Source organism: Astyanax mexicanus, chromosome 23 (assembly GCF_023375975.1).
Source record: "Astyanax mexicanus isolate ESR-SI-001 chromosome 23, AstMex3_surface, whole genome shotgun sequence".
NCBI lineage: Eukaryota > Metazoa > Chordata > Actinopteri > Characiformes > Acestrorhamphidae > Astyanax > Astyanax mexicanus.
In genome coordinates this window covers 11397281-11408981 of record NC_064430.1, presented here as the reverse complement: position 1 = coordinate 11408981, position 11701 = coordinate 11397281, and the positions used below count along the sequence as shown (strand labels likewise).

Here is an 11701-nt window from a genome sequence, read left to right as displayed (position 1 = left end):
GAGGTCCCAAAATGTACTTTTAGAGGTACCACCCCAGCGACAAGCTATTTTGGACCCTATAGGTACCGAAATGTACCAGACCACACACATTAATGTTGTTCAATGCTTTTTATTTAGTAGTACGCAGATTATCATTTCAAAAGGGCTTTAAGCAACACAACCATTGCAAATTCAGCCCAACTGCAATTTAATAAATGATTACATAACCACTACAAGCATCTAAAAAACAGCAAATGGTATAGAACTGTACATGGCATCAACAACCATATAAAAACACCAATGTTTAGATCATGGGAATTTCTACAAAAAGGCCAGCATTTTTAAAATGAACATGACAATGTCTGACAAACTGTTGACAAAAATGACAAACTGTTAATTTCTGGATCTCTGAACGCTGTGGGAGAACGGAGATGTGCTACTCAAAGATAGGTACTTTTTAAATCATGTTTTACACCGGAGTTCTCCTTTAAAAAACAAACAAAACAAAAAAAAAACATTCAATTCTGAATTCACGTTTTAGACTAAATATTTCATTGAAACGAAAAGATTATCATCAACAGAATACGTGTCAAGAGCTTGATGATCCAATTCCTTTCCTGGAATTTGTAAAGTCCAATCTTTGTCAAGTGTGACACGATATGCATGGAAATGACCATCGAATGACACTGGAACCAATATTTTACCACACATAACCCACAAAGTGTCAATGTTTAGTATGTACTTCACCTTCCAGAACAATGGAATCATTTCAGTGTGCAGATGGCCTATTACAAATACATCGCCAAGGGAATATTTAACATTGTTCACTGACACACAAGATACACGTTGAAGTACCTTGTCTTGAAACTGAACATCCCTCAGAGCATCATTGCAAATAAGAGCCTTCTGTAGCTCTGCTGGTAGAGATGAAAAGGGTGTGCTTACACTTTTGCTGAGCGTCTCCTCAAAATCACATAGTAGCCCTTTAGAGGAAAACTCCCAGCACTGTTTCATCTGATGACGGTTGCTCAAAGTTGAGGTTATGTTTCTGAAATTTTTACATGTGCTAGCAATGTTCTTAAAATATTGGTGTTTGCTTTCAAACCTCATACACCACAAAGCACGAAGAGGACCAAACATTAGCATAAGTCTGGGATAATGTGTTAAAAAATGACATTTGGGAGTTAAAACGTTCCCAAAAACATTTGTCATCTCAGTCAGAAATTCTTGTACAACAAATTCCAGAACAGCAAGTTCATCTTTTCTCACTGTAGGAGCCATAACTACATCTGTGATTTCAGCACACAGTTTGAACACACGCCAATATGGACTATCAGGTGGAACATGGTCTGCCATCAAGAAAGGCAGCAATCTGAATAGACACCACTTTTGACTGGCTGACCCAACAATGGCAGAATTTCGAAGTAGTTTTTCAGAGAGAAGCACTGGCTTGTTTGCCCTGTCATTTTTCCCAATGGTCATGCTTTTGAGCTCATTATTTATCTCCTGTATGGTTATGTGCTTTTGTTTATGAGCTTCACAAATGACCAATTTCATTACAAGAGGCAGCACTCCTTCTAGCAAGTCATGCATGATATCAGGAGGAAGACAGCTTGTGACATCAAAGTAATCTAGCATATCAAATTTACAAGTACCATGTACACCGTACAAAGCAGCACTTGCTGGATCATTTTCTACACACTCAAGGTGATACCTGTGCACTTCTGCTGTCCTAAGAACAAAACTTTCCTCCCGGAATTTTTGTTTCATCTCAGAATAAGAGGCCATGCAGTACCGACAAATTCTGCCACTGTTAAAAGACATTGTAAACCCACCTATCATGTGAGCAGACAGGTTATCACATGAAAATGTTGCCAGGGCAGCATTAATTCTGCACTCGTGTCCGTTAACATTTAGGACGAACCCTTCAGTTGAGAGCTTTTTTAGGTCATCTACCACTGGTTGGAGTATAACATCAAGCCCACACTCTTTTAGATGAGAACAGCGAACAAGCAAAGCTAAATGTATGTGACTGAGTTTCGAGCGATACCTTGCACTGACATTGCCAACACTATAATAAAATGCACACATCTTGTACTTGCTTCTCTTAGAGCCTAAAGGGTTAACAATTTCAAATTCATCTTCATAAAAATGAAGTCTTAGAGCCTGTGGGTGGTCTTTAAAATATGAATGTTCTTTAAAATAAACTCCATCAGTGTAGTCCAACAAAATCTGATCGTCTCTAATTTTATGAGCATCTGCAACAATCTCTTCCCAGACATCTTCAAGAGAACAATATTTTTTCAATACCTCTGCAATGGGTACATAAGAAAAAGTGCCAATTTTGTTTCCAGAAGCATTTCTTAGTTCATAGTTAAAGGGTTCTGTCATATCCATTTTAGATTTACAGTGTTCTTTAATCATGTGTGGAGAACGAATTACATCACAAGCTTTGTCAAAGAAATCAGGGGTGGATAAAACTTGCTGAAGTTCAGGGCACTCTGAAATAGGGAAGCCATTTTTTTCAAGATGATAAGAGATGAATAAGTCATAGTTCTCTTTAAAAAAACAAAATAAAAAGTTTAAATCATGAACAATATCTTGTTGAACTGACAGAGGAAGGTGGTTTTTTTCCCTGCATTTTAGAATAAAGCCAAAAAGGTTCTCCCTTAAATTTTCAAGCAGTTTATCAATACTTGGTGGGGTAGACTGCTGGGTTAAATCTGCATCAAAAGTGTTGTCTTGTTCCACTACTGATTCTTCATTAACTTCTTCGTTGCTCCCAGGGGAAGGAAAAACACTGTGTTTGTGTTTTCTGTACACGTGTCTTCTGTAAGAATGGTACTTGGAAAAAGTAGAACAGCAATCATTTATACCACAAGTAATGCTAAAGTGAGCTTTGTGTGCATGTACAAGTCCAATGTGTTGTATAAGCTTTACAAGGGTGAAAGTTCTACGTGGGCATTTTGGGCATTGGTGCAGTGGAGCCATAGATCTACAGAAGATTCATCACTCGTGTCACAGTTACTGGCAATGGCTTGTCTCCTTCCTCCTTGATGTGTAGAATGCACCTCTGGAGAAATGTCATGGTATTTCTCAGCCGTGGAGGGTATGCAATGTTGAAGGTGAAATACATACAAAAGGTTGTGATGAAGGCCTCATCTATCGCAGCACAAGTGCACACCTCAACTCCATCAACCTTCACCACACTCTGACTTCGTCTAGAAATGGCAGTTTTCCAATCCTTGTCTTTCAGCTGAATTGTAGGATACGGCGTGGCAGGTTCACCCTACAGATAAACAGTAGAGAAAAAAAAACATTGATACAAATCAGTATCTTTTCTTTCTGTGGTCATCTCCACTCAGCTAATTACTGTTATCATATATATATATATATATATATATATATATATATATATATATATATATATATATATATATATATATATATATATAATTTAATATTCCTGACACCTATAAATAGCTGTAATGCAGCACAGCATAAAAGTAGTAACAACAAACTGCAAAATACATGCACTTATGTCATGCTGCTAGTGAGGCTTACACAAAAAGACAGCCTTGACCTTGAATGTTGGTATGTGGCAACATTTTCTTACCTCTCCAAGTGAAATGAGGTGGTCAATGTTCTCCCTGAAGATGGATGGCAAAAAAACAAGTCCACCCCTGAAGTCAATGCCTGTTATGTGAAGAACAAAAGTGCTTTAATAAGAACTCAGCACGAGGACAAAAGCCACCCACTGATGTAATAATTCTACATTTGGGTCAAAAATCACAACCTGGAAGGTCCTCAGCCAGAGCTTCCTCTCTCGCCTCCACATACAGTTTTTTTAGTGGCAACGTCCCCTTGACAAGTTTCAGCAAATTAGGGAGTAAAGCTGTAAATCCCTCGTTGAAGCGACGACAAATGTTCACCGTCAAAGGATGGATGGCATCAACCTCGTCATACAACTAAGGAGGAAAATAGGCAAAAAGAAAAAAATATATATAATAAATTACTATAGTGTTGCAATAAAGTTTAGTGATTAATACAGCAGGCCGTGTGACAATAATTAATTTTCAGGATTTTCCCGAATTAAAAAAAATTGGATAATTGGTTACATCCAAATATTGTGCGAGACGTGAGTCATTACGTCTCTACTTTCTGTAGCCTCTGTATCCGTGCTTTCCATTTCAGTACATTTTATAAAATTCAAAAGCAGCAGAATTCATCACCCCGCACAGCATGTGTGATTGTTGCAAGTTAAATATTGGTGGTCATCCTCGATAACCAATTAAATCTCCCCATCACCCAGGCCTATAAATTAGTTTTGAAAAATAAAAAACCTAGAATAGATGTAGCCTTATTAAAAAGATACAATGTTGGTTCATCACTTGCCACCAACAGTAACATTAGGCACATATAATGGCTATACATCGTTAGTTCCAATTACTTTATTATACTTACCCCTGAGGATGTTCTTAAGAACGGGTATTTCATCAAGATGTTTGTAACGGTCATTCCCTCTGATATTTCTCGACGACGCCATGCAAATGTCTTTTTCATGCGGTCCTTCACGATCGCCAAATCAGGTTGTGTCTTCCTGTACTGTTCATGCAATGCCTTGACATGGGCCTCAACAGATGTAGCATCCTCTCCAACAATGCATGATTCCTTTATCAGAGACACAAGTAATCATTTCATAACCAAAAAGTAAATACTTACATTTTTCCTTTGCCTAAGAGATACTTACCACAAATGTCTTAGTACGCTTGACATGCAAAGTTTCAGGTCCATCTGTTGACTTCCTTGCTTGGTGAAACTTCTCTTTAAACTTTTTGACCTCTGTGTCGTTGAGAAGTGGCGCCCGTTCTGCCTTGAACTTCCTCTTAAGTGACATATGCCAGGTATGCTTTTGATGAACAAGTCAAAACATGCGTACTTTCAGCAATTGCAACACCACCACCAATAAATCTAATATTACACACCAAATTAACAATATTACATCAGATACTTCTGTGAACAGAACTAACTATTTTGTAAATAAATAAATAAACATGCAAACTTACATAACCATTCCCCTCAACATCCTTCAAGAAAGGGTACTTCACAATCAAAGCTTTGGCAACCTGAACATACTCTGCATTGGTAGGATACCTGCACACCAAGAGCAACAAAATCATTTGTCCAGTAATTCTGCAAATCTCACAAAATCCTATGTATAATATTAAAACATTTTGGCACTTCTTATGATAACCTAAGCTCAAATTCAAAGAGCTGAGGCACATTTGCTTTGGACAATTCTCATCTTCGGCCTGAAGTTACCTTGCTTAATGAGTTTTCCCGCTTTGTAAAACACACCCCTGGCCAATTGCTTATTAAACAAATTACATGTTTTGTAGTAAAAATTACTAAACATACTTTAAAAAGACACGTATGCCTAACTGCATGCAAAATTACTGTTTATTTGATTAATTAATTTACTAGGCAAGAATGCAAAACCTGTGGCCTGTGCAGAACCTATATATATATATATATATATATATATATATATATATATATATATATATATATATATATTTTTTTTAGCAAATAAATGATCTTAGCAAATAAATGATAAGAAGTGTTAACTTATGAACTTGTAATTTGGCCCAGGGTGTCAAACGTTTATATATGACTGAGCATTACTTGGTCAACAGCACTATTTAACATGGCATCAGAAGTTTATATATTTAAGATAGTTTCAAGTTTGTACATTTAAAATACCTATACATCATAAACAAGCTATGATTTGATAATCATCCACAGAACTACAGAGACTAGAACTTACATTGTGTACTGTGCCATCATTTCATAGAGTGTCCTAATAATTTTGTTACGATCTCTTGGGACCTTCTGACAACTCTCTTTGGCATCCAGGCGGCTTTGGACATCTTTTGGAAAACACGGAATGGACATCACAGCAGGCAGTCTTTGGCAAACTGGCTCCTTTCTGTAAAACAAAAACAAAAACTAGTATAGAAAGACAGTCAACCTCAAACTGCACAAGAAACATTGTGCCAACAGGAGAAACAGATGCTGTTTTTCTTTTTTTTATTGTTTGATGGATGACCCAATCAAAAACAAAGCAGGGGACACCAAGTCTACTCTTTCAGATCTACCTTGCAGCATGTTTAAATTTACACCCAAATAATCAAGCACTTCTGGAGGCACTCTTTGATTCAATAAGATGGAGATGATTCAATAGGGTTGGAACTAAAGTGTGCATGAAGGTGGATCTTCAGGAGCAGAGGTGATTACCACTGACAAACAGACAGTGAATACATTTCAGAAAAACTATGTACATTTAATTTAAAAATGGATTACCTTTCAATTTGAGTCAGGTTTTCTACATCTGGTGTGATATCCAAAGAAAGAATTACCTCCTTGTGTTGAGACACAAAATCTCTAAATTTTAATTGTTTTTTGAAAGACTTATCAAAGAGATAAGCAATCATGGCTTCTGTAAGTCCACAGTCAACTGTCTCTCCATCCACATCATTTTCTGAAAAAAAAAAAAAAAAAAAAACGACACGACAAATATAAACTGTGAAAAGGAAAACGTAAAAACAGGTTCTTGCACTATTTTTTAAAGTCAAATTTAATGCTTAAAGGTTAGGACAATTTTAAGACCTCAATAAATATAGTTTAAGACCCAAACTTGTAGGCATAATTACTATGGCTGAAAATAATTTATTGTGAACCTGTAAAACTTAACCTTTTCTCATTTGTTATACATTTTTTTCCTGATTGTGTTCCAGAACAGAGCCATCTATCTACATACTATCTACTATTAAATGCTTTTGAAGACCTCAAAAAATAATTTAAGACCCCAAAATGTAGTCATAATTTAATTGGGAGAAAATAATTATTTTCAATTCTGTTTCATTGTGATGCAGGATAGAGCCAACATAACATGTAATTTTATAGCTTCCTACACATATGAAAAAAGAGGAAATTATCAATTAAATTGTAGAGATGATGTTTAAAATACTAATACTACCACTAACACCACTGCTACTACTACTTCTACTACTGATTATGATGATAATGATGATAATAATAATAATAATAATAATAATAATAATAAAACCATTATAAAGTAACTTTATATATAAGTATGCTTGACAACATAAAACCCCACAAAAACAAACTTTTAAAGCAAGCAGGTTTGGTTTTTACCCCGGGTAGGGTGGGAGGTAAACCGCAGTTCAGAACCGCAGTTGTAAAATGCAGCCTAATTTTTTTTTGTCTTAGTCAAAACGTATTGGGACCTTCCAGTTAGCTAGCTCACAGTGTACGTTAGCTATCCTGCCACTAAAGTTATCTAGCACTCCCCTGACCTTAGTTCTCCTCCTGGACCAAGACGAGGCGAGCGGGGACGGGCCGAGAGGGGCCCGGCCGGGGGAGCGGAGCCTAGCCTAGCCTATCCTATCTGGCAGGGTGCCTGTGTGAATACCTCATCACGCACTGACGTTGCCCAGCTACTGAGGCTGATCGTGTTCACAGCTCTGCTTGGATGCAGTGAATTTTTTTTTATAAATAATACATATCGATATACCACTAAATTAATATCACCATTATTAAAACATTGAGATAAATACAGACGTCGATCACCTTCATCTAACATTCACTGTAAAAATACTTTAACTTTAGTAAGTTACATTAACTGATAGCTCTTAAGTAACTTAGCCTTCTATTTAAATGAGTAGTTAAATGTCACATTAAAGATGCAAAGAGCTGAGACACTTTTTTGGACAATTTTTGTATGTTTTCTTCACACAATTCTAATCTTTGGACTTAACAGTTACCTCAATGGGGTGGGGGGGCGCGTGATCTGCTGTGTCCCTGCAGCATATCAGATGCAGCTTTTATCTATGGAAACGCGCAGCCACGCGCTCTTTAATTCGGGAACCGTACACCATACAGTAAAACGGAGCACAGAATCCGGAGAGCCAGACGGTTCGGTGTATAACATGACCGCATTCCATCAAATATGGACGTACGAAAAACGGAAATATGAAAATTATGATTTCATATTTTCAAAACCAAGTCATATTTCGCTCTAGATGTTTATTTTCTGAAATGAGATGCAGCAAAATAGGCTAGATAACCGAAAAGCAGAGATTCTAAGCTTTAAAATGGTATATTGGGTGTCTATTGGGTGTCTACATTGAACCCATGACTATTCATAAACATAGCCAGATATTAAATATCATATTTTTCTGGCCCGCCGGAGGGCCAGGGCGTGTTAAGAGGTTAAAGGAAATGCCTGCCATTAGTAATGAAAGCACTGTTATGCAAGCCTAGGTTTCAGTGAACTTGCCAGAGACAAGCTCTTCCCGCACTCAATAGTCACTTAGCATCATTCGAATGCTTGCTTGCATGTAACGTTAGCTGCAACAAGCAGACCTAAATATACTTTGAAAATATATAATTTTCCAAACATTTTTTAATAGTATTAAAGAGACTAACTAAACATAAGTCCTCCTCTAGCTACATTTTCACTAAGTAATGTTACTACTATTATAGCTAACGCTAGCGTTACCTAATTAGCCAGCTAGCATGTTGGTTTATTAGCATTAGCTCTGCTAGCTAGCTAACAGCTCTAATATAACTTACTTTTTTCGAAAGAAAAGTCACATTAAAACACTTAATAAGATTACAAAGCACTTACCTCTGAACCTCTGAGCCTCCTCTGCTGTTATTTCGACTCCTGCGTCCACCAACTTTTTTATCAGCTCCTCAGTTGAGAGCTGCCTCAGCGCCATTGTCACACTCCTCCCGCCCAGAACAGTGACCGTTAAAATTTAAAAATAAGAGGCTAGTGCCGTGCGCGAGGGCTCCCTCACTCGGTCGCATTCTGTTATTGCAAAATTAGACAGTCAAAGTCATCTGGTTTTGCTGGCAAAGCAAAACTAGTATCTTGAGTTATTGTGTGTGTGTGTGTGTGTGTGTGTGTGTGTGTGTGTGTGTGTGTGTGTGTGTGTGTGTGTGTGTGAGAGAGAGAGAGAAAGAGAGAGAGAGAGAGAGAGAGAGAGAGAGAATATTATAAGAATGATATGTAATTAGAAAATATAATTTTTACAATAGTCTCTCTCTCTATCTCTCTCACACACACACACACACAATAACTCAAGATATTAGTTTTGCCTTGAATATATTAGTACAGTAGTAATATTAATAAAATTTGTTTCAAATATTTAATATATATAAACGCACATTTTGTTTAAAATACACGAGACTGTCTATAACTGTAGTCTTCATCTAACATTTACTGTGAAAATACTTTAACATAGCTATCTAGCAAAGCTGTTGGTTTATTAGCATTAATAATATTAACATTAATAATATTTGTTTCAAATATTTAACATATATAAACACATGTTAACAAATTTTGTTTAAAAAAATGTGTTTGTATATTAAATATTTGAAACACATTTTACTACTGTGCTAAATATTATTTGTATATTTTAATTTATGTATATTTAATAGTTTTTTTATCAAATGAAAAATGTTTAATTAAAATATATATGGTTTATTAGTACAGTGATACAGAATGCTGAATGTACCTTTAGTGGCTGGTTAAATGGTACAAATTAGTACTTCCTCCTGTTAGAAAAGATTTTGTACTTCAGGGAGAACATATTTGACCCTGTAAAGACCAATACTGTATCTTTGAGGGTACAATTATGTAAAGTGTACCTTTGAGTACAAAACTGTACTCACATCGTACCTCTGTTTTTTAGAGTGTATTAAGGTGCCACTCACATAAATAATAACAAAAATATCAAACGTATCACTCTCACAAGCTCTGTAGTTCATGGTAAAGCCTTGTATAAAAGATGGCCTGTGTGAAGACTTTGTATTACCCACATTATAATGTGCAGTAATGATTTATTAAGGTTTTATATATATATATATATATATATATATATATATATATATATATATATATATATATATATATATATATATATATATTAATAGGTGGGAAGGATAAAAAAATATTTAGCATGAATAACTGAAATCTGATTGAATCCTGTCCAATTTCTCAGATACTGTTTGACTGTTGCATTAACAGCAATATAACATAACAACTAATGATAAAAAATAAATATATACATAATTAAAAACAGGGGTACAAGCGCCCATTTTATTTGAATCATTTATTAATTGATGTATTTATTTGTTTGTCTATACAATTACATTTATGTATACCAGACCTCACAGATCTCATATCAGTAGCCATTAGCTGGTAAACCACCTGAAAACTATGAAATATTGCAGTTTATTAATATTCATATTTATATTGAGAAATATGGTTTTTATATTTGGAATGTAAAAAAAGGTGTAAGAAACCATGAATGAATTCTGGTGCAAAACCAACAGAGAAAAAGTAAAAAAGTAATCCCTAAATGTGAGTCAATTAGATGAGAAATCCATCAAAACTTCTGAATATTTATTTCACTTCAAGTATTACTTCAAGTAGTACAGAAATACATTTTATTGTATTTATAGACATTTATTTTTTTCAGCATTTGTACACACACGCACACACACACATATACACACACACACACATATATATATGTATATGTATGTATAATATATATATATATATATACATATATATATACATATATATATATGTATATATATTTGTATATATATATATATATATATGTAAATATGTAAACAGACCTTTATTATTGTCTTCGTCTTCCTCCACCACTCTAAGCTGCTCTCGCTCTGACTCCTGCAAAAGAAAGACAAAAGCAGTTTGACTCTTTTCTACTGAATGGGTTACAAAAAAATAAAAAAGCATCCCGTGCCACCCGCCACAGGAAGTGCCAGCACACAAAAGTGGCGCAGCACTGTCTGGCATTAGCGTTTACACTTGAGCATCAAAGGCAGAGAAACACAGAAAATAAAAGAAGGACTGGAAGTCTTTCCACTTGGACAAATCACACACAGTGGCATTAAGAGAAACCCCACAAGCCCCCAGAGCCAAAGAGCCCCCAGAGCCCCTCACACACATCAGCGAAATGATCAGCAGTGTGTGTAGGCTGGTGAGGTTAGCCTGATCTGAAAGCGTTTTATTTTTGTGAGACACATTTGAACTCTATTTCTGCGAGCCGCATTCACTCTACAGTCAATTCTACAATAATATACAGCCAGTGTTATTACTGCTCACTGCCCATACAGCAGATCAGCAGCAGACAGGGTAAGAGCATTCCACAAGAAGAGCCAACGGTCATGGGAATATACAAACATGGTCAGTAAGAGAGAGAGAGAGAGAGAGAGAGAGAGAGAGAGAGAGAGAGAGAGAAATGTAATGAATGTAAGTATAAAAGCTTGGGCATGTTTCTGGACACACAGTTCTGTTCTGGACGTTATAAGCGTGACTGACATCTCATGGCAACAGTCTGCCTTAAGGAGGATTAACTGTGTGTGTTGGAGTGTCTGCCTGGCTCAGACAATATTACTTAAAAAAAATAAATGAGTTATAAACTCTTAGTCATGCAAAGTTGTTTTTTTTTATACTGTATATTAAGTGTTTATATGCAGTGATGCAGAGATTTCCAGGACAGAATCAACCCTGTTTGAATGCAGTGCCACCTGAGGGCCCGAAGATCACCAGCATCCAATTCTGACTATTGCCTTGTATTGCCTTGCACTCAGT

The 11701-nt window shown here is 35.9% G+C and overlaps 1 protein-coding gene across 2 annotated transcripts; it reads right to left on the bottom strand.

Moving 5' to 3' along the window:
- Positions 1-2510: 2510 nt before the first annotated feature.
- LOC111195716 (uncharacterized) lies at positions 2511-9786 on the bottom strand. 2 transcript variants are annotated; one of them, XM_049471355.1, is made up of 10 exons: positions 9588-9786; positions 8693-8878; positions 6343-6520; positions 5807-5968; positions 5046-5133; positions 4730-4888; positions 4444-4650; positions 3776-3947; positions 3596-3675; positions 2511-3268 (listed from the first exon to the last, which is right to left on the bottom strand). In XM_049471355.1, the coding sequence occupies exons 2-10, from the start codon at positions 8784-8786 to the stop codon at positions 2975-2977; spliced, it is 1434 nt and encodes a 477-aa protein (XP_049327312.1). In that variant the 5' UTR covers positions 8787-8878; positions 9588-9786; the 3' UTR covers positions 2511-2974. The 2 variants fall into 2 exon arrangements, with proteins under 2 accessions (XP_049327312.1, XP_049327311.1); XM_049471354.1 differs by lacking the exon at positions 9588-9786 and having other exon boundaries at positions 8693-9036.
- Positions 9787-11701: the final 1915 nt, after the last annotated feature.

Excerpts from the sequence above, each read along its gene's own strand:
- LOC111195716 (XM_049471355.1), bottom strand. The coding sequence starts at position 8,786 with ATGGCGCTGAGGCAGCTCTCAACTGAGGAGCTGATAAAAAAGTTGGTG. Across the intron at positions 4,889-5,045 it reads ATGTTGAGGGGAATGGTTAT|CATACCTGGCATATGTCACT; the intron begins GTAAGTTTGCAT and ends GTTCATCAAAAG. Across the intron at positions 4,651-4,729 it reads AGCGTACTAAGACATTTGTG|GAATCATGCATTGTTGGAGA; the intron begins GTAAGTATCTCT and ends TCTCTGATAAAG.